The sequence below is a fragment of the Manis javanica genome, chromosome 13, assembly GCF_040802235.1.
Source record: "Manis javanica isolate MJ-LG chromosome 13, MJ_LKY, whole genome shotgun sequence".
Classification (NCBI taxonomy): Eukaryota; Metazoa; Chordata; class Mammalia; order Pholidota; family Manidae; genus Manis; species Manis javanica.
The window spans coordinates 7,907,987-7,928,068 of record NC_133168.1 but is presented as its reverse complement, the minus strand read 5'-3'; the positions used below and the strand labels follow the sequence as shown (position 1 = coordinate 7,928,068).

The 20,082-nt window shown below is 42.2% G+C and overlaps 1 protein-coding gene across 1 annotated transcript; it reads right to left on the bottom strand.

Annotated features, from left to right (window-relative positions):
• Positions 1-1,348: 1,348 nt before the first annotated feature.
• Positions 1,349-19,688, bottom strand: MCHR2 (melanin concentrating hormone receptor 2). Its single transcript, XM_037001086.2, has 5 exons — positions 19,507-19,688; positions 11,847-12,056; positions 7,502-7,696; positions 5,368-5,487; positions 1,349-3,426 (listed from the first exon to the last, which is right to left on the bottom strand). The coding sequence occupies exons 1-5, from the start codon at positions 19,686-19,688 to the stop codon at positions 3,111-3,113; spliced, it is 1,023 nt and encodes a 340-aa protein (XP_036856981.2). The 3' UTR covers positions 1,349-3,110.
• Positions 19,689-20,082: the final 394 nt, after the last annotated feature.

Below are 20,082 nucleotides of genomic sequence, written 5' to 3'. Positions count from 1 at the left end.
TCTTTTAAATTTTCAGTGGATCTAGTGTGGTGCCTTCGAAGTAAATTGTTCTGTAAATGCGAGTTAAATGACGAATTTACAAACACCAGAAATCCAGACATCAATTTAGGATAGTCATTTGAATAGACTATAGCTGTATCTGAGCTAATCGGTAAGACGGCAAACGAAACAATTTGATGCTGTCCTTGCAGGGTGAAGGAATAAAGGGGTCATAGCCACAGGCTGATCCTAACCCGAGGTGAGCGAGGCCACCTGTGGAATGAGCTGAATGCTTGTTGTAGAGAGGTATCAACAGAGCTGGGGATAGTAAAACAAAATATTGTTCATTTCTACATTTTGCTTTGGGCTCACTCCATAGAACTCTGTGAAGCGAATGGAAAGTTAATGTCTATCTTCTTGACAGAAGTCCAAGTAAGTTGGAAGGATCCATTTTTAAAAAATATTCTACAACTTTTAACATAGTTATATGATCTTGATTTACTCACAAAACCGTCAGAGATTTGTTATAGCCATTATGTGTCAACTTTAATTTTTTTACTAGTTGTTTTCCACTGTCCCACAAGGGAGGGAATTTTGGAGAAAAGAACTGAGGGCTAGTTTTTAGTTGCCCATTTGGTGTGAGTCTCTGGATATACAGTGGACTGTTAAAAATAATTTGATTGGGTTTATTTTTCTCATTTTAAGATTCTATAATCTCTAAAGTATCTTCTAGGTCCAAGATTGCCTGACCCCTATGATATCATAACCCATGTAAAGCAATAATTCCTGGAACTTCAGTTGTAATTCAAGTGCCTAGATTTCTGAAAATCTGGTGCCTTCAGACTATTAGCCATATTTAGGACACATTTTACTAATTCTGAAATATTTATTCTTTGTTCAGGAAAATCTATATTAAGGAAATATGAAATCCTTTATACAAAAAAACTTAAGAATAGAAGCTATAAGCCAGAAGTAAATTAATATCCAAGGAATTTTTATTCATTGACTTTTAATAATCAATAAAAATTAAATGAAGCACTTGAAATTGAACATAAAGAAGAGATATATAGTTATGATTTTACATAATGATAAATACTCAAGTATTAATTAGATATGTGACTGATCATTAACTTCTCTTGATAGTAAATATGTACATATTATGCGCAAAAGTTCAAACACATAGAGGATCTCTGTCAAGCCACCCCTGCAAATCTGCATGTGTGTATATATACGTATATATTATATATAGTATATATATATATATATTTGCCTATGCATAGAAAAGCTCTATAAAGGCACAAAAAATGAATTTAATAGTCACCTTTTGTTTGGTACTTTGATTAAATGCTAAATTTCTTTACAACCCTAAATGAATATAAATTAAAATAAATCATGGCCCAATTTATATACTGGAATTATTTGAGGCCTCTTAGAAATGCTGTTAGAAAAATATCTGTTGGTTAAACCAATTTGCATCTTTAAAAATCATGATGTTTTCCATATTAAAAAAAACAATGGAGGTAAATTCTTCAATTGCTCTTCAGTTATTAACAATTACATCTGTTGATGGCCCATTGCCCTGGGTCTTCAGATGTCAAGGTGATTCCCTGAATCCCGACTGTGGCACCATAGAGAAGAGAGAATGAATCCAGGCCCCTGGAAGGGCAGCCTTGACACAGGTTTGGATGGAAATTGTAAAGGAGTTTCCAGTCTCTGTGTCCAGTGCTCCAGACTGCAGTTACAGAACTAAAATATCTCACATGTGACCTGTCTCCGTGTGTAGTTCATGTCATTTATGTGGCCTTTCATCGATATATGTATTTAGATATTACCTTATTCCAGAATGATCTTTAGAAGATCCAGGACCAGACATGCTGGGTTAAAAGTCATGTGTGTTGGTAACTGAGATATAAAAAAGGAGAGGAGTTTGTTAAAAAAGCTGCCCTCTGTGACTCTTACAAAGGGCTGATTGAAAATCAGCTTCAGGTAGCCATGGAGCAAGTGGTTTTGAGTATTTAGACAAGACAGGTGGGTTTACAGTTTTCATCCACAAACAAAATTATGATATTTACACCTTTGTTGAGAATACAGATTTAGAAGTATATTTTTCCTTTCCTTACTGTATCAAAGTGCATGTTTTATACAAGCCAAAAGAGGAAAAGATGGATATAATGAACATCTACGAATTTAAGGGCTAATTAACTTTTGTACCCTTGGACAAACAAACCTATACTGTAACCTAAAGAGAATGGCCTATGTGTGTAATTAACATCCTGTAGAATACTTAACATGCAGGTGTCGGTTTCTATAATCTGTAGGCATGAGAACAAAGCTAAATGCAAAAGAATATGCTTGAGCAGTCAACTTATTTCTTTCACTTTGGTTCTTCAGGAGAAAGCAAAAATCCCCCCCAGTACTGGCTCTCTCTGGTATGATCAGAACCGTTGCCAAGGTGGTGCAGTAAAAACCAGAAACAGGCAGACCTGGATTTCAGCCCGACTCTTACGTAGCTGTGAAGCATTAAGGCCCTTTTTGAGCCTTAGTAAACTGAGATAATACTTAGCTCACAGGTTTGTTACATGTAATCTGACATGTTACATGTGTTTAGTACATGGTAACTGTATGCTAACAGGTAGAGCTGATTATTGAAGGCATTAGGTTGGATGACATGACATTGATACTTTTGTAGATAAAAGAAGTCCAAATTTCAGACCTTGTTGTAAGGTGTTGCCCTCCTAAGAACCTCAAGGGTGCTGTTACTGTGAAGCCAATGTACGGACGGTCAGATTCCTTGCTGAGTTCGCACTTGGTGGTCATGGACTGCCATTTTTAATCAGTGACTAGTTTACATGCTAGTAAACTAGTAGCATGCTGAAATAACATCCGTCCCACAGGGCTCGGGGATCTTAGACACCCCCTCCCTGCCACTCCCAGTACAGATAAATATTCTATGTCTTACTAAAGTTAACATATTAAACTCATTGTATTTGAATGGTTACACTTCTGTTCCATGCAACTAAGAGTCACAAGTGCACAGAAGATGGACACGAGCACACTGCTTCACCTGCCCTTCCTAATACTACCAGTAACAAAGACACGCCTGTCTAGACTTTTGGCGATCCATGACTCTTCTAAAGGCTGGATTTCAAAGTGTTTTCCATCTGGTTGATTCCTCTTTCAGTCACTCTCCTTTGCACTTGAGGCAGGCGTTTCCGGAAGTTTCCACTCAGCAGGATGTAGAGAAATGGGTTAACGCTGCTGCTGGCGTAGCTGAGACAGACAGACAGGTAGTAGCCCACATAGAAAGCCAACGTGGGCCGCCCCACCTGTAAGTTCACCAGTTGTATCACATGATAGGGGGCAGCGCTGAGGATAAAGACGGCCACCAGTGCGAGCACCATCTTGGTGAGCTTCATCACTCTCTGCTTTGGGACACCGGGATTGTAACTACAAAGGAAACGTTAGGATTGACAGAACATAAACCAGCACAGAAATCATGGGGCAATGATTTCCTAGAACTTTTTGGACAGTTCATACTGGCTATGCAGTAGAAATATGAACTTCGTCTTTATTCCTACTTATTCAGGGCATTGTTAAAAGATTTTTCTTTAATTCTTCTAAAAAATTCCCCAAATTTTCCAAAGCTGGACCATTTTGAGAAACTAAATGCCAAAGTATTGAATTAAAATCTGAAGTATCACACAAATATACATGACTTATACTGACATAAATAAATGATTGAATAAAATGGGAGAGAAGAGACAAACTTTCTTTATAGGAAAATTCCAAATAATATAGGTGGATACTCCCCTTTGCAGGAGGTGGAGCTTAATTTCCACCCACTGCTTTTGCTCTCAGGAGTGGGTCATACCTAGTGACTTGCTTCCAAAGAATAAAGGGATAAGTAGTAACCCTATAGTGGAGAAACTATGGCAAACACCGCCTTAACCACATGGTCATGGCCAACAGCACCGGCGATGTCATGTAGGCATCATGAGCTACCTGATGTGTTGTGATGAGAAGAGCTGATTTTTTCCCCCAAAACATATAACTACAGTCTAATCGTGATACAGTATTGGACAAACGCAGACTGGGGAACATTCCTCAGGATACCTGACCAGTACTCCTCAAGATAATCAAGGCCATGAGAGACAGGGGAAGTTGAGAAACTGTCACAGACCAGGGGACACTGGGGGGACGTGACAAGTAAATGCAGTGTGGGGACCCGGATTGAAACCTGGGACAAAAAGGGGGCTTTAATGGGAAAACTGATGAAATCCAATAAGGGTAGAGCTTCGTTTATAGTAATGAACCAATGCCATTTTCTGAGTAAAGTGTTAGGAGCAAAGTGATCTGATTTAGAAAGCTGACTTAAAAGGGCTCCAGCACCCTCCCCAGCTGCTGGTCTGTTTATATTCTATGTGATTCCAACCTCATCAACTCAGTTCCTGTGATGCATTCAGAAGCTACATTTTTTTCTGTAACTGTGGCTGTTTCTCTTTTCCCATTCTAAGTGGACCACCTTTTAAGAATGCAGTATTTCCAAAGAATTTTAATAAGAATTATAAGGAGCTAATTGGGAAAAAATAGTTATGGGTCAATAGACTACCTCAACCTTTGGAGCCAGGGTTAGCCACAAATTTTGACTAATGGTGGTTAAACTTTTCATCTATTCCTCTTAGTTTAATCATCATCATGTTCTTTATGGTGAGTGGGAAACCCAGCAATCTTGTCTTTCCAAAATAAATACAATAATCTATTCTAGAGACATATTTTAATAATGATTTTTTAGCCCAACATTTTATGTAATCACTGACATACTCATTTGATCAATTTGTTGTAGACAATTTTAAGTACAAAATAATTTACGTTTAGTCATGTGGTTTTAGAGACAAGTATCTTTATAGGTTCTTCCCAAGTTTATGGTCTTTAGGTAAGTTTTTGGTTTAATTTAGTCCTAATTAATCTTGTCCTAAGTTTTCAAATGTTAATGAGGTACTTCTTCCCTAAAGAAAATTAAACACAAAAAAATAAAGGTTACACACAACATCTAGGATATTTACATATGTATACAGTTCTGCAAAATGTACAAATAAAATATCTAAATAACATTGATGAGAAATATAAAATTGTTCTTTAAATGGAATACTGAGTTATGTTTACATTTCTGTGAAACCCCTGCATTGGTCTTTTTGGCATTTACCACTGAGAGGTCCTCAAATAGCTGCTTCAGACATGTCTTATTTTCAGAAAATGTCTTGTGCAGACATTACTGCCCATATGTCTAAGTGCGGTGTGTTTCAAGTGATTGTTTGAATTCTGTGGTAGATGTCTTAGGATCTGTGAATTGTTCTTTTAACAAATAAGGCAAGATAAGGTGAAACTTACCACCTGGCATCCTTGTTCTGTTGATACATCTCCCAAGTATAGCATAAAATTAAAATATAGCACACCAAAATCAAGGGCAAAGGGAAAAAAAAAGTTGTTATCGTCAAATAAAGTGTATACCTGTAGAATGAGAGAGAGAGAGAAGGCATGACTATTGCATCCACAATGCTAAGAACTGGCTTCTTCAGTTTATGAGGCATGGTTCTCTGACTTTTCTGGGCCCAGGATTAAAGTCCTTGGCGAAAAGACAAGGCTTTTTGGGTGCTTTCACATAAAGAAGTCCTGCTCTTCATTGTTCACTGACCATGGGGCTTCTCTCTTCAGCCACATCCAACTCTGCTGAGTATGGAACAGGTGAGGTTACTTAACTGTCAGCCTCATCTTCAGTGTTATTAACAATAGGCTACAGCAGGTGGCATTTCTTATCTAGTAGGCAGTGAGGGGAGTGCTTTCCATACTGGAACCCATTGAATCTGTGCAACCCCATGAGTACAGTGCCATTATGGAAGAAACTGAGGCACAGAGAGGTTAAGTGGCTTGTCTAAGGCTCCCTAGCTAGTAAGTGGCAGAGGTGGGATTTGAACCCAGACAGACAGTTGAGCTGCACAGCCTAAGGTCCAGATGGCCTCTCAAAAGGCCTGCTGTAAAATCAGCCAGTCTCTGCCTTCATGCTCCTCCGCAGGGAATTCTCGGGTCGGTCAGCCCCATTCCTGCACAGGTCTATGTGTCCTCTTTCCTGGCAGACCCTGGGTGTGGGTGAGAGAATGCTGCGTAGCTTGCATGCATGTGGATGGGGTGGTAAAGCACCTGGGGCCAGAGGGACTCTGTGCGTAGCACAGTCGTTCCAGTCTCAGTTCACCATGAGGACTTACTTCTAGGATGACCAGCAGAGGCTGAAACCTCAGAGCAGCCGTGATGATAACCCAGCCAAACTAGCAGAAGGAGCTATTGGTATAATGGACTTAACCTTTGTTAGTTTGTTTCTTTGACATAAGCCAAAGTCATGTAGTCATACAGTGAGCCTCAGGGTGCACCCTTCCTGCAGATAGGCTCTATTTATCTAACCCATATTTCTCTATCAGCCACCTACTGATCTGTTCACCTTCAGACAGGCTGATGGCTTTTCTCTGTGAGTGCAGCCAAGGCTGGTGAAGAATTAACAAATAACAAATCAATCCTAGGCTGCTGCACTTCTCTGGAGATTTTTGTTCCTGGATTTGTGGCCTTGCAGGGCCTCTACCTCCATCTCTTTTGGGCTGTGTCCACGTGGGGCAGAAATAAGTCATCTATTTCACAAGTGGTGGATGGGAAAAAGGAATCTGCCAGATTGACCGGAGATAATGTACGCAAGGAACAACTAGCACGATATCTGACCTTCAGTGGGTGATCGAAAACTTTTAGTCATAGACTCTAATGCTATGCTCAAAATTTCAAATAGAAGCTTTTTGATTTAATTTTTGCTCTATTGGTCACCTAGAGTTGAGATAACAAATCACCACAAACTGGGTGCCTTATAACAGCAAAAGTGTAATTGTTTCACAGTTCTGGAGCCTAGAAGCCTGAACCTGAGGTGTGGGCAGGGCCAGCTCCTTCGCGGGCTCCGAGGAATGCTTTCTCCTAGTTCTGGGCGGTTTCTGACTGTCCGTGGTGTTTCTTGGCTTGTAGACACATCACTCCCATCTCCGCCATCGCCTTCATAGGTGTCCCCCTCTCTGTATATCTCTCCAAATCTCCCTCTTCTTATCAGGATACCATGCACTGGATTTAGGGCCCACCCCAAACCAGTATAACCCCATTTCAACTTCATTAGATGTGCAAAGACCCTATTTCTACATAGGGAGTCCCATCCTGCCCTGATTGCTGTGCCCTCATTGTGTCTGGCTGCCACAGATCTTCCAAATCCATATTTAAGTATATTTGTGCCCACTGAGGTTTCATGATTAAGCTCAAACTCCTTTTTTAAAGGTCACCCTCTCCTTCAAGTCAATCTATCAACTCGGTTGTGGAAAGCTGAAAACCAAGTGGGGAGACCGGCCCCAGGAGGGTCCCCACGGGCATGCTGCAGCTGCCCACGCGTTGGCGAGGAGGATGAAGCCCTTCACAACTTCATTCCACTCTATTTTTCTCAACCTACCAGAGTATGTCGTCAGGGGATGTTAAATCAAAAGCGCAACTCTCGACGCCGTCTTTAAATGTGATGACCTTCGAGTAGACCCAGACAGGCAACGCCAGAATCAAGGAAGCTGCCCACAGGCCCAGATTGACGCGGATGGTCGTGTACCTCGTTCTCCAGCCTCTAAGTCGGAATGGCTGGACGAGGGCCAAGTACCTGCAAAGCCGGCGAAGAAGGGTTTGGGAACAATCAATCAAAGCACCGAGCTCCAAGGATGAGAGGTTCCTGACAAGAGTAAATTATTAGTAGGACAACCTGCCTCTTCTCAGGGCAAAAGAGCGTCTGCGTTTATCAGAGCTGGTTGGTAGAGAAAACAAGTCTTGACCCAGGCAAGCCTGAATAAACCCCTCAGCGAAGGAGCTGTCACTTCCCCGAGCACTGATCAGGTTACCTGGTTACCTTCTGCATTGCGCAGTCTCTCTTTACAAAGGTGCTTCCCCTCCCTGTACGCAAGCCTCAGGAAAACTGCCTCTGAACAGGGATTTCCTCCAGGAGGAAATGGCCTCTTCCCAGGAGGACTTGCTGATGTGGAGGCAGGAAGGAGGCAAGCGCACTGTCTGGTAGGAGAATCCCCCAGCAAGACGGGATCCGGGTCCTCGCGACAGACATTTTGCTCAGAGGGCTTTACAGGAGGGTCCCCTGGCTGGTGGAGGTTCAGTGCAAATGTGACTAGTGTAGACGATGCAAATGCCCCAGGGGATTTATGCTGGAGGCTGGAGGGGAGGGAAATGGGCTAATTTCATGGGGAAGGGTTTTTCTTTCTTTCTTTTCTATTTTTCCATTTGTGGTCCAGACAAAAGGATAATCATTCATCACACTTGAAATCCTGACATATCAAATATATTTGGTTCACCAGCAAATCCGAAGAGAATTTTTCAGAGCCAGCTGAAAGCTACAGGATGAAAAAGAGAAGGAAGGGTACTTGAGAAAGCGCAGTTTTGCTGGGGGGTGGGAGTGGTGGAGGGCGGTATTCATAGAAATTAAAATGGAAAATAGGTTTAGATGCTTATTTAATTCTTTTCTCCAAGGTTTTGTATTGCTCCTCCTTGAAGATTTATGAAAGTGGGAAATTCCCCGTGCCCTTGCTTTTTCAGGTTTGCACAAGAGGCAGCACATCCTGCACCCCTGTAAGGGACCCCTGGGCCTGCAGGGCGAGGCTCGCAGCTCCTTGTGCACGCAGCACCGGCATTACCTGCAGCTGAGAGGAGAAGCCCCTGCACTCCCTGTCGGGGAAGGAGATGAGGCAGTGATTGACAGAAGCCCAGCCATCATTCTGTCTGGGATTAAAGGATGATGGAGTTGGGGCATCAGTTGATTAGGGAGTCCTCTCTGATTATATCCCCACCCCACCCCAAATCCCCAGGGGTAAGCCCTTCGGTGGCTTTCCCTCACCTTGCAGGTTACATTCCGAATTCCTAGCCTGACCTACACGGTCTTTCTCCACTTGGCCCTTCCTACCCCTCGGCTGAAGCTTGTGCCACACTTTCTCTGGGCTCCCCTCAAGCTCCTTCTGCTTTCAGGGCCAGGCACATGCTCTCCTGTCTGCTTGGCAGGATCCGCCTCTGCTTCTCTGGCTCTTCCTTCGAGCCCCCCTTAACTGTCCGCATCTCAGAGGAGCCTCCCCTGACCACTCTCTCTGTACAAGGGCCCATGACTGGAAAGGCAGGTGACAGGGGAACTCCGCTTCTCCTTCCTAGGATGTGTCACTACGTGGCTCGTAAAGTCTGTCCACACCTTTGAAATGGAAGCCCCACGGAGGCCGGAGCCTTGACTATTAAATAGTCTAATGATGCTGGATCTCCTGTGTCTGGCATAGTCCCTGGCATATGGTCCATGCTCAGTAAATATTTGTTGAGTGGATGAATGAACAAACAGGGGTCTTTGCTCCTACTTACTGACTTCTGATGTTCTAGAGAAGTTAATTACAAAAGAGGCCACCTGGGTAATTTTCATCTGGCGGCAAGTATTTCTAATATTTTGTTTGTTTATAAAATTGTTTCTGTATTGCTTTGGAGGTAGAAACCCACTATTTAAATATGCCCCATACTTGCAGTTATTACTAGTCAAAGAAAAATGAGTCATGGGAAGTGCTTGAAATGTATGACTTATTAAATTGGCAATTATAATGATTGAACTGTATAAACAATGAGGCATACCGATGACATGGACATTGGGTTATGGTCTTGCAAAGAAAACTCCACTTCTGGTTGACAAAATTGTAGATTTTGTTGCATTTTTTTTGAATTTAGTAGAGTTGGGCTGTAAGAAATGCCAGGGAGGAAGAGGTTCAGTTTCGTAGCTTCTCATTTGTCTCTGGCCACATGATCCTCTAGAGTGAGGGCTGGGAGAAGGGCACGAGGGTCTGAATCCTAAAGTAATATTTTCACACACTGTGTCCCTCGTATTAAACAAATAGACAAAGGCTATTCAGATGTGTAAGGCATACATGCTCATGCACACATATGCTCCCTAAAAAACCCATGGGACCATTAGGAAATATATATGGTTGGTCTGTTCCAGGCAGATTATGTCCATTTACTTTATTTGCAGTAAGAGGTTTACAAAAGAGATACATTTCCCTTTTTAAAGAAAAAGCCAACACTTTCCTGCCTTCAGGGAGCAGGATAGGAGAAAGCTTTTACTATCTCCAAGGGTGGGCTTAGGATCGGCAATTCCTTACTCACGTTGCTTTTCTGCAGTGGACATGCTCCATGCACGGCCTTCTCCCTGGTGCCGGAAGCCTGGCACACTCACCAGGCTTTATGCAAGACACTGTCAGCCCTGGCTGGCATCAGCAGAGCTCAGCAGACTCACACAGCACATTGATTAAAACATGGGATGTTAATTATAAATTGAGAAGCACACTCTGTATTTTGAGAATTCTGGTGCAGAAAAGCAACAGGATATAAAAAATGGATCGAACAGTTACCATCATTATTTATGTCTGAATAGTAATGATCCACAAATGGTTTCTGTGAACCTGTTCCTCCTTTGCTTGGCCATCACCTTCCCACCCCAAAGGCCTACTTGGAAGGGTAGAAGGCAGAGTTCAGGAAGCAGTCCTGGATGAGCCCCAGGAAATTTAACCCAGCCTTCAAGACTGACAGCTCTTCATTCATCAGTATTTTTCCAGCACCCACGTGCTGGGCACTGGTAGTTACACAGACACGTGGGAGGTGTTGGCCATCAAAGAAACTGCCTTTGTAGAATTTACATTTGAGGGGTAGGGAAGGCTACACAACAAACAACGCACACATCCACCCACAAAGTAAATGAAATATGTAATATATTTGAAGCAAGGGAGAAAGATAAAGATCAGAGCAAGGGGGATCAAGTGTGCTGGGTGGGGATGAGGTGGGCAGGAGGCGGATGAGATTCTAAGTGAGTTGTTCTCTGAGATAATTCCCAGGGTGGGCACTGCTGCTGTCTTTAGGGCTTGTTTCTGTGTGTGGAATGCTGCAAAGCCCTGGCGTGTAGGTCCTGAGATCTGGATGGTGCAGGGCATGTCTTAGCTTGCCTGCTTCCTAAGGAGGCCGGATGGAGCGAGGTATGAGCTACCCGCCATTTCTCTAGGGACAGCCTGGCCCTGTAAGTCCTCACCAACACCGTCATCTCCTTGAAGGACATTAGCTGACATGGTTGATGAATATGGCTATGGCACATTCCAGGTTACAGTCCAATAGATTTCTAAGGATGTTAAATGGCAGCATTTGCATTGACCAATCATAATGATGTGCGTCAGAGACTTAAGGATGGTCTTCCTGGTACCGGGACATCCCTGCATAGCTGTATAGGAGCCCGTATCTTCTCCACCGATGCCTCCAAGCTGCAAGGTGATACCCAGAGTGTGTGAGACACTGAATATGCAGAAATAGCCCTGGACAGGGAGTGAGGAGACCTAACTCAGCTTTCAGCTCTGCCACTGACTTTCTGTGTGTCATCCGCAAATTCCCTCACTTCTTGAGGCCTCAGTTTCCTTACGGCAAGAGTGACAGGGGCATTCATTCTGACTGCTGACACCTTATGACTTTGAGGTCCTTTAACTTGCAGTGAATTGTGAGTAAAACTGAGGTAAAAAAGAATGCTTAGGAAAAAGGAGATTTTAGTGTTTTAAGTTTTTCATTTTAAAGAAGTCAACTCCTACGAAAGTTGGAAAAAATGTTCAGTAATCAGTCCTATGGTGAAACGAGCAAAGCAGGAGGAATTTTGCTGTTACCAGCAGTGACGTTGCTTAAATTGAAATGAACGTGGGGAGGCACAGGAACATCTGAATTATGCTAAGATATTCGAGAGTCTCTTCACTTACCTGTCCACGCTCATCACAGTCATGATGGTGCTGCAGGCAAACTGGTTGCAGGTATCCAGGGAGGTGATGATGGTGCAGAGAGGCCCCCCAAACACCCACTCCCCTCCCCGGGCCCACTGGTGAATGAGGAAAGGCATTCCAGTGATGTGGACCAGATCAGCCACAGCCAGGTTGCAGATATAAATGTCAGGAACAGTTTTTTTCCTGGATCTGAAAGAAATGGAGGCAAACCGAGGATTGTCATTGAAAATATGCACCTGCTTGCATGTATGGCACTTGATACAAATTTGCAGTTATCAAAAAAGTTTAAAAGTCGAAGGAAGACCGACACAAAGGCACCTATGAATCTTGTGTATACTCAAACATTTTGGGCTATGTGTCTGATAACTGGAGGGGGTTTAAAAATATGTTCACAAATTCTTTGCTACTGCTTTCCAAGGGTCGGGCTGGATCATATGGTAGGTCTATTTTTATTTATTTTTGAGAACTGTCCACATGGCTTTCCATGGTGGCTGCAGCAATTTACATTCCCATCAGTGCGTAGGAGGGTTCTCTTTTCTCCACATCCTCGCCAACACAGGTTATTTCTTGATTTTTGAATAGTGGCCATTCTGACTGGTGTGAGGTGATATTTCACTGTGGTTTGATTTGCATTTTCCTGATGATTAGTGATGAGGAGCATCTTTCATGTGCCTTTTGGCCATTTGTATGTCTTCTTTGGAAGGATATCTATTCAGGTCCTCTGCCAATTTATCAATCAGGGTATTTGTATTTTTGGTGTTGAGTTATATGAGTCCTTTATATATTTTGAATATTAGCCTCTTATGGGGTATGTATTCTCCCATATATATCACAAATGTCTTCTCCCATCCAGTAGGTTGCCTTTTTGTTTTGTTCATGGTGTCCTTTGCTGTAGAGAAGCTTTTTAGTTTGATGTAGTCCTATTTTTGCTTTTGTTTTCCTTGCCTGGGGAGGTGGGTCAGAAGAAAATTACTAATGCCAGCATTCAAGAGTTTGCTGCCTACGTTTACTACTCCTAAGTTTTATAGTTTCAGGTTTTATATTTAGGTCTTCAATCCATTTCGAGTTTCTATTTGAGGGCAGAAATTTAAATTTAAAATTCAGTTGGTTTCTATCTTCAAGAAGTTGGGACATTCATTATTAAACAAGAATCACCTCTATCTGGGAGATGCTATTCACTAATTCAACAAACTTTTTATTGAGCACCAGGTACATGTCAGTGTGGGTAAAACTGCATTATTTCCAGAATCTCTCGTATGGCCTTAGTGCATCTCCTTATCAATAGGTGATTACAAGGTGTGGGGAGAGAAAATGAATCTCTGGACCGGAGAGGTTTGGTGGGGTCTTTTTGCAGCTGGGTCATGAGAGACACAGGCGAGTAGAAGTAGATGACTGCTTGTAAGCAATAAATGGGTTTCTCCCACTTTATTTCTCCCTTTGACCAGTTTTGGCTTTAAAGGTTATTTGCCCCAGGCTGGGAACATATTTTCCCCCCCCCCGAGTTACACTCAGGCATAATATTGTGATCTGGGGATGCAAAGCTAAATAATCTAAAGAACATAACATCAAGGAGCGTGCAGTCTAGACATGTGTAAATAAAGGATCCCATTATAATACGACGAGGGAAAGCTGGAGCGAGCTCGGGGATCGGGGAGCACGCAGGCAGGACCCCTGCCCCCTCCCCTGGGGATGGTCAAGGCAGATTTCTTGACAGAAGTGGCATCTGAACTGAGGAGAAAGGAGGATTTAAAAAGCACCTAATAATTAGCCCTAAGATTGCACCAGCTCACTGTGGACCCAGGACTAATGCCCTGTGGTCTGGAAGCAAGTGTGTCTTTGTAATTCATGGGTTCCAAATCTTGCAGTGCATGCACTTCATTTCTAAGCCACCAGATCCCCATGGGAGACAGTCTGGGCACGGATATTTTACCCAGGCCCTGCCAACACATGCCGTACGGGGAAGTCACACCCCCAAGTTCTAAACTCAGCAGCCAGCCTCTGGGTATGGTCGACGCCACTGCAAAGCAGCTTGGTTCCTTGTCCCCAGAATGTTGTGGCTCATCTCAGACAGACCGGGAAGGAGAGGAGACTTGAGGAAAAGACTGTCAACCAAAGTGACTGTCCTTGGGGTCCCATCCTCTGTCTTTTCCAGGCCACTGGGAGCAGGAGATGGAGAAGGGCTAGGAGAGGGGAACAGATACTAGAGGGCAGGGAGAAAGAGGTCCACATTAAAGAAAAACAAAAGCAAAAACACAACAATAAACCCAACCATAGTCCTCAGGCTATAAATAGATGTTATTTCCAGTTGAATTGGGATATAACCATAAATGGTTGCTTAGGTTCTAATTGCAGCAACTAGATCCGTGGCCCTGGACCTTCTCTAGACAAGCACCCATCATTTACTGATAATGAATTATGGTAATTCCATTGTTGAGGGCGGTGTGGGCCATTAACTGGCAATTAAAAAGAATTAAGTAAAAGTGCTTCTACATGATTCTGTATAGGAAAAGGAAATTCTGAAGCAAATGATCTATTTATCCGGGCAAAGGGTACCGGGGCAATCAAAATAACATTACATTTAGTTTTGCTTTCTTTACTGAAAGGGACAGCATAGAAATTAAAAAATAATTAAGCAGAAATTATAAAATTTCTAACTCTACAACTATGCATTCTTTTTTTAGATCTAATTTATCTTCAGATTTCCCACTGACAGACTTCATTAGATTTTGGTTCCTCATGACTCAAACTTTTAAAATAAAAAATTACTGGTCATCATTTCAGGTATTGTATTTTCCGTACGGTTAGCCATATCTAATGGTCACTAACTGGAAGAATGATAAAATAAATGATGGTACTCCACAATACCATACAATAAATGATATAGCAGTTATAATTCATAGTTTGCAAGAATATTTCATCAAATGGGAAAAATACTTACTAAGCAATAAGTCCCAACTATAGAGATAGCATGACCTCAAATGTTCATGCACATTTGTTTAAAAATATGCTGGAATGTGGAATATGTCAAGTGCTCACAATGATGATCCGCTTGGTAATAGCAGTATGACTGATTTTTATTTTATTCTTTGTATTTTTTTGTCTTCAAATTTTTCTATTAAAAACAGGTTTACTTTTTGCAACCAGAAACAATAATAAGTGCTATAGATTAAATAAAACTAACAAAACATGTCATGCCACAGGTGCAGGAGGCGGCTTTGTTGATGGCTTTGCCCTCAGATCCGTTCCCCAGCCTTCCCCGGTGCTCTTGCTAAGTCTCCAACTGTGGCCAATAGGAAGCACTCCTGGGGGCAACTGGAGAGAGGAGAGGAGAGGCTGGGGTATTTCCTTGTCCTCTCTGCTCTGGGTGTCTTGGGCAGTGGCTGCATCCCTTGCATGGCTCCACCTTCCTAGAGCGGCCGCCACTCCATGGTCCCACCTCCTACTGCGGCTGCAGCTCCCACCAGGCAGCCCCAACTCCTGGGTCCCTGATACCGCCTCCTTCTCTCCATCCAGCGCAGGGCCAGGAGAGGGGTGGTCAGGTCGGGTTGGGGTGGGGAATGGTTGTAGGACGAGGTGATAGCTTCCTGCTTTTCTCTCTAGGGTGCTTTGCAAGCCCCTGCTGGCATTTAACTGTAGTTGAACTAAATTGCTGTTGTGAGCCAACTTCAGTGGGTTGGAGGGTGTTGTGAAGCATGGTGCTGAGGGGAGTCCTCAGACGGGCACTACTACAGGGCGGATCAGGCGGAGTTGACTGCCGAGGATGGGAGAGGCTAGAGGGACACTTGGCAGTGATGCTCTAGGTACATCGTGGAACACAGTGGAAAGAGAGCCTAACGGGCCATCCTACTTTCACTTCCATGCCCTCATTTACTGTGTCCTTGGGCAAGACATTCAGCCCCTTCAGATTCAAGGGTGGTCTCGGTGCATTGCATGATGGGTCTCCCGCCAACTTCCCAATTCCTGTGAACACGTGAGCCTCTGCAGCGTCTAAAACAAAGGGTCTGTGGGCAGCAAGGGTGTGGGTCAACCCCAACAAGAGCCTGCGTGTGGTTGACACCTTGGGAATGGTAGCAGGCTGGGTCAGAGAGCCATTGATCATGATTTAAGCTGGGCAGAAAAAAGGAAGAAGCCTTGTTCAAAGGATTTCCTCCGCCTGTCTGTCTTTGCAACTATTATTCCACCATTAGGCCTTAGTGTTCCTTTGGGTTAACACACTGACCCTCTTGTAATCTCAGCGTAAGAAGTATAAACTGGGAGGATTAAAGTAAGGCATTTCAATAATTCATGAGTTGTGTGATTAGTCATCTTGACAGGGAGTTGAGAGCAGACAATAACAGAATGGGAACTTTATATTTATTGGGAGACACTCAAAGCGGTCTGCCAGTAGGAGGAAAAGGGAGTGTTCAGGAGGTGGAAGTGAGGAAATGATGGAGAACAATGTCACCTCCTTTACTGAAGGAGTTTCCCAGGCCCGGTGTGGCTGTGAAGGAGAGTGGAGTAATGGGGTGAGTTCATTAGTCTCCTTCTAAAGAATAAAAGGGAAAAATATCTTATAATCAGCCCAGTTTTCCTCTTACATTTTCTAACCTGGCTTTCTTCTGACCTGCCCTAAACTTAAAATATGATAGACAGGTCATGATCTGGCCTCACTACTTTATACTCACCCTCCTGATGCCCCATCTTCCTTAAACCTATTTCTTCCTACATGTTTCTAGTCTTCCTTTGACAAAGTCAGAAGTTAGCTCATTGTCTGCTTCCCAGCATCACTAATGTTCTTACTGACTTTTAGTTCTATGCATCCTCTGCTAATATGAGTATTGATCAAAAATGGCAAAGTCACTAAATCTTCTTTAAATGTATCTATTACTCCTTATTTTTAGTGTACTCTAAGTGTTTGAATTGAGCCACCCATCTGTTAGTAAGTTAACAGAAGACCATGGCACAAGGCATGATGAAACTGTTACTACAATTGCTTTGAAAAGTTGGGAGGGTAATTTAAAAAAAGTGTTAAATTCCAAGCCAAACAAATTAAAATGAATTCGCTTTCAAATGAACTTTGAGAGATTAATAAATTTTTGGAGGACAGTTTGAAAAGAAAAGAAAAATAGCAATACAAGTAAAAATTAAGTTTGCTTCCAAATGTTTTTGAAAGATTAAAAGATTGATCATAAAATCTCCGTAACATCTACCTTCTCACATATTATCTATAAAATAGTAATAATGTGAAGAAATGACAGATTTTTTGCAATCACTGCAAACAGATTGGTCAGTGTGATGGCTCAGGTTTTCTTTTGTTTTCCAGTTAAATGATTATTTGCTTTATGTTGAGAATCTGTTCTAGGCATTATAGCTCTGTATCGACTTTTAGAAGAGTTCTCATTGCATGTTTCTTCCTTTTTCCAGTTTTGTCTCCATATGAATAGATGAGATTAGGTCCTTGTCTCCTGGTGTCATTTGAGGGGGACCAAAAGGTTTCTCTGACCCCAAATATCTCAGCAGCTTGTCACAGGGCCTGAAATCCAACCCTGAAGAGTCTTTGCATATAAAACTTGCATAAAAATGCAAGCATTTCTGCAGAACTAAAACCTTTAGAAGGACTTGGTTTCTCAACAGTGGGAATGTGTTGCATTTTGGATGTTTGTACAACGGATGTGGCCCATGCTATATTTATCTTTTGGAGAGGATGGCAAAAATACTGAGGGGTGGGAGGGAGAGATGGCAGAGAGGTGGGCAGGTGCAATGGGCAAATGGGTGGCTAGAAACATCCCATGTCTCTCACCATTAGTTTTCTACTGGGCACTGTTGTCTCCTTGAAGCTTCCAGAGAACATTTGATTGCTTCCATTTCCCTTTCTGGAACTCACTGAACCACCGATTTAACTTTTTTCACTTGATTGTGTTTAATGTGTTGCATTATTTTTCAAATTATTTTGTGTGTTTAAATCTTATCTTCTCTACTAGACTATAAACTTTTTAAGGTCAAATGCTGCCATATTTCTTTGGTATTTTCATAACTCCTAGGAGAGTGCTGGGCATGCAATAGGTATTTAGTAATATATATTGAGTTGAACTGCATCCAGCACTTAAAAAATTCATTTAAAATGCTTCATATTCACAAATGGTTTTCCAGGGCACAGTAATGTACACATGAGTAGAATTCCCATGTACTAAAAAATTCATCAAGAGTAGAATTCCAATGCACTAAATCAATCTTCAATTACACATGGTGTAAAAAAATGCCACTGATACAGTACACTGCAGATTTAATGGCAATAAAAAATTGGAAAGTGGGGTGCTGATGAGAAGCCACCTGGGGAAGTGATGAGTTATGAGCTTTCTTGGGGATGCTGAGCATTATCACATCTCTATCCTGAGGGCTGCTTTTGCTCTTAGTTGGTCCTGTGAGGATTCTTCTATCCCCAGGGTAAATCCAACCATCTTTCTAGTTTTGGTGATTTGTTTTCATTAATGGGGAGGAAATAGCCTGGAATTTTGAATCATGGGATCTACGTACAAGTGCCAGGACTGTCGCATACTCTCTGTTGATGCTGAACAAGTTATTTTCGGTCTTGAGCCTCTTCTTTCAAGGGGTATATATAATAATAGAGTACATATAATATAACATGTAGTATATACATAATGATATACAATAGTACTGCTGTTCTGAGAATCAAATGACTTTACAACTGTGCTTTGTGAGCATAATGTGCTACACAAAAGCTTTGTTGTAGTTATGTGTTAGCATAATGCTGAAAACACTTAGTAGGTAGTATGCTAGCTTGTGGTTTGTTATATATAACTATGGACACAATTTTTTTTTAGGCACAGTTATAAGTATGATCAGAGACCAGGACAAAATGAATTTAACATCTTGATTAAAACAAGTAAAACAAATGTGAAAACAAGAGAGCAAAGATAGCAAGTAGTGATGAGGCCCACGTACACTAACTCTGAACTCATTTAGTCAAACCCATAGAAAACAAGTAAATCTGTTCTCATTCTCCAGGTTAAACTTCATGCTCTAGGTCTGAGAAGGAGAAACTTAATCTGGATGAGGAGGGAGGTGTGAAGCAGAGACAGGCAGTACCAGGGAGCAGGTTAGCCCACACGGACTATATGGAGGGGAACAGCCCATCATCTATGACCACCTGCAGCTTTGGGTGATTAGGTGGAGCCTCTCGCCCAAGTGAGTAGAAAAGCATCTCACTGACCAATCAAACCAGGTCTGCTTCTTGGAAGAACTCTTCACTGCCAGGAAATAAAATGTTACATTGCATTTTCAATCCTTGCCTGGTCTCCACATTCAGATATCGTGAGTTAATTGGTGTGGGGGGAAACTGTGCATTTGGAGTTTTAAAAGCTGTCCAGGTGATTCTCATTAAGTACCTAATATTGACAATTGCTGCTCTAAAAATTCACTAACCCAGCAGTAAGCACCGGCCTAGGTCTTCTCCTTTTGAGATCTGCAATGCAGAGGTGACTTAATACATGATGAAAGTATCTGTCGAATCTTCTTTCATGATCTCAAGCCAGTATTTCCAAAGCCTGATTTCATTAAGAAAAAAATGCCCTGGGGAAAAGGATTTGTTTGGGGAGTATAGAATGTCCCCAAATTATGGAAAAGAATAAGGAGCCCTTACCTTGTTATAGTGAATACAATGAGGATGTTGCCAACCAGCCCCGTTGAGCAGATCATTCCGATCATGGAAGGGAAGATGACTCTATCCACAAGGCTGAGGGTTTGATAAGCAAACTCTTTATTCCAGGATTTGTTCAAAAGTTCAGCAGAGGTATTCCCACCGGATGAATGAAGTGAATTCATTTTCAGGAACTGCCAGTGGTTACAGCTGTGAAGGAATTAGGAAGTGGTTTATTTAATGAATTTTTGAGGCAGTTCCCTCAATACAGATTTTCTTTAACTTAAAGTTAACGTAACTGTAAAAAAAAAAAAATCTTTGGGCTTTCTTTGCACCAGGAATCTATGCAACATAAGATCTAGGGTGGGTATATTGCTCCCTGTCCATATGATCTCAGATTACCAGAGATAATGTACACAGCAAATTACGGAATGGTGTACACTCCTGCAGCGTGCACACGCTGTCACTCCTCTTTGTAGCAGAGGCTTTCAGCATGACTGATTTTTACTCAGTACATGCTGGCACTGGTTGTTGACCGCTGGCATCTGCTTTTATGGTTGTGTGTCTAATTGTCTAATT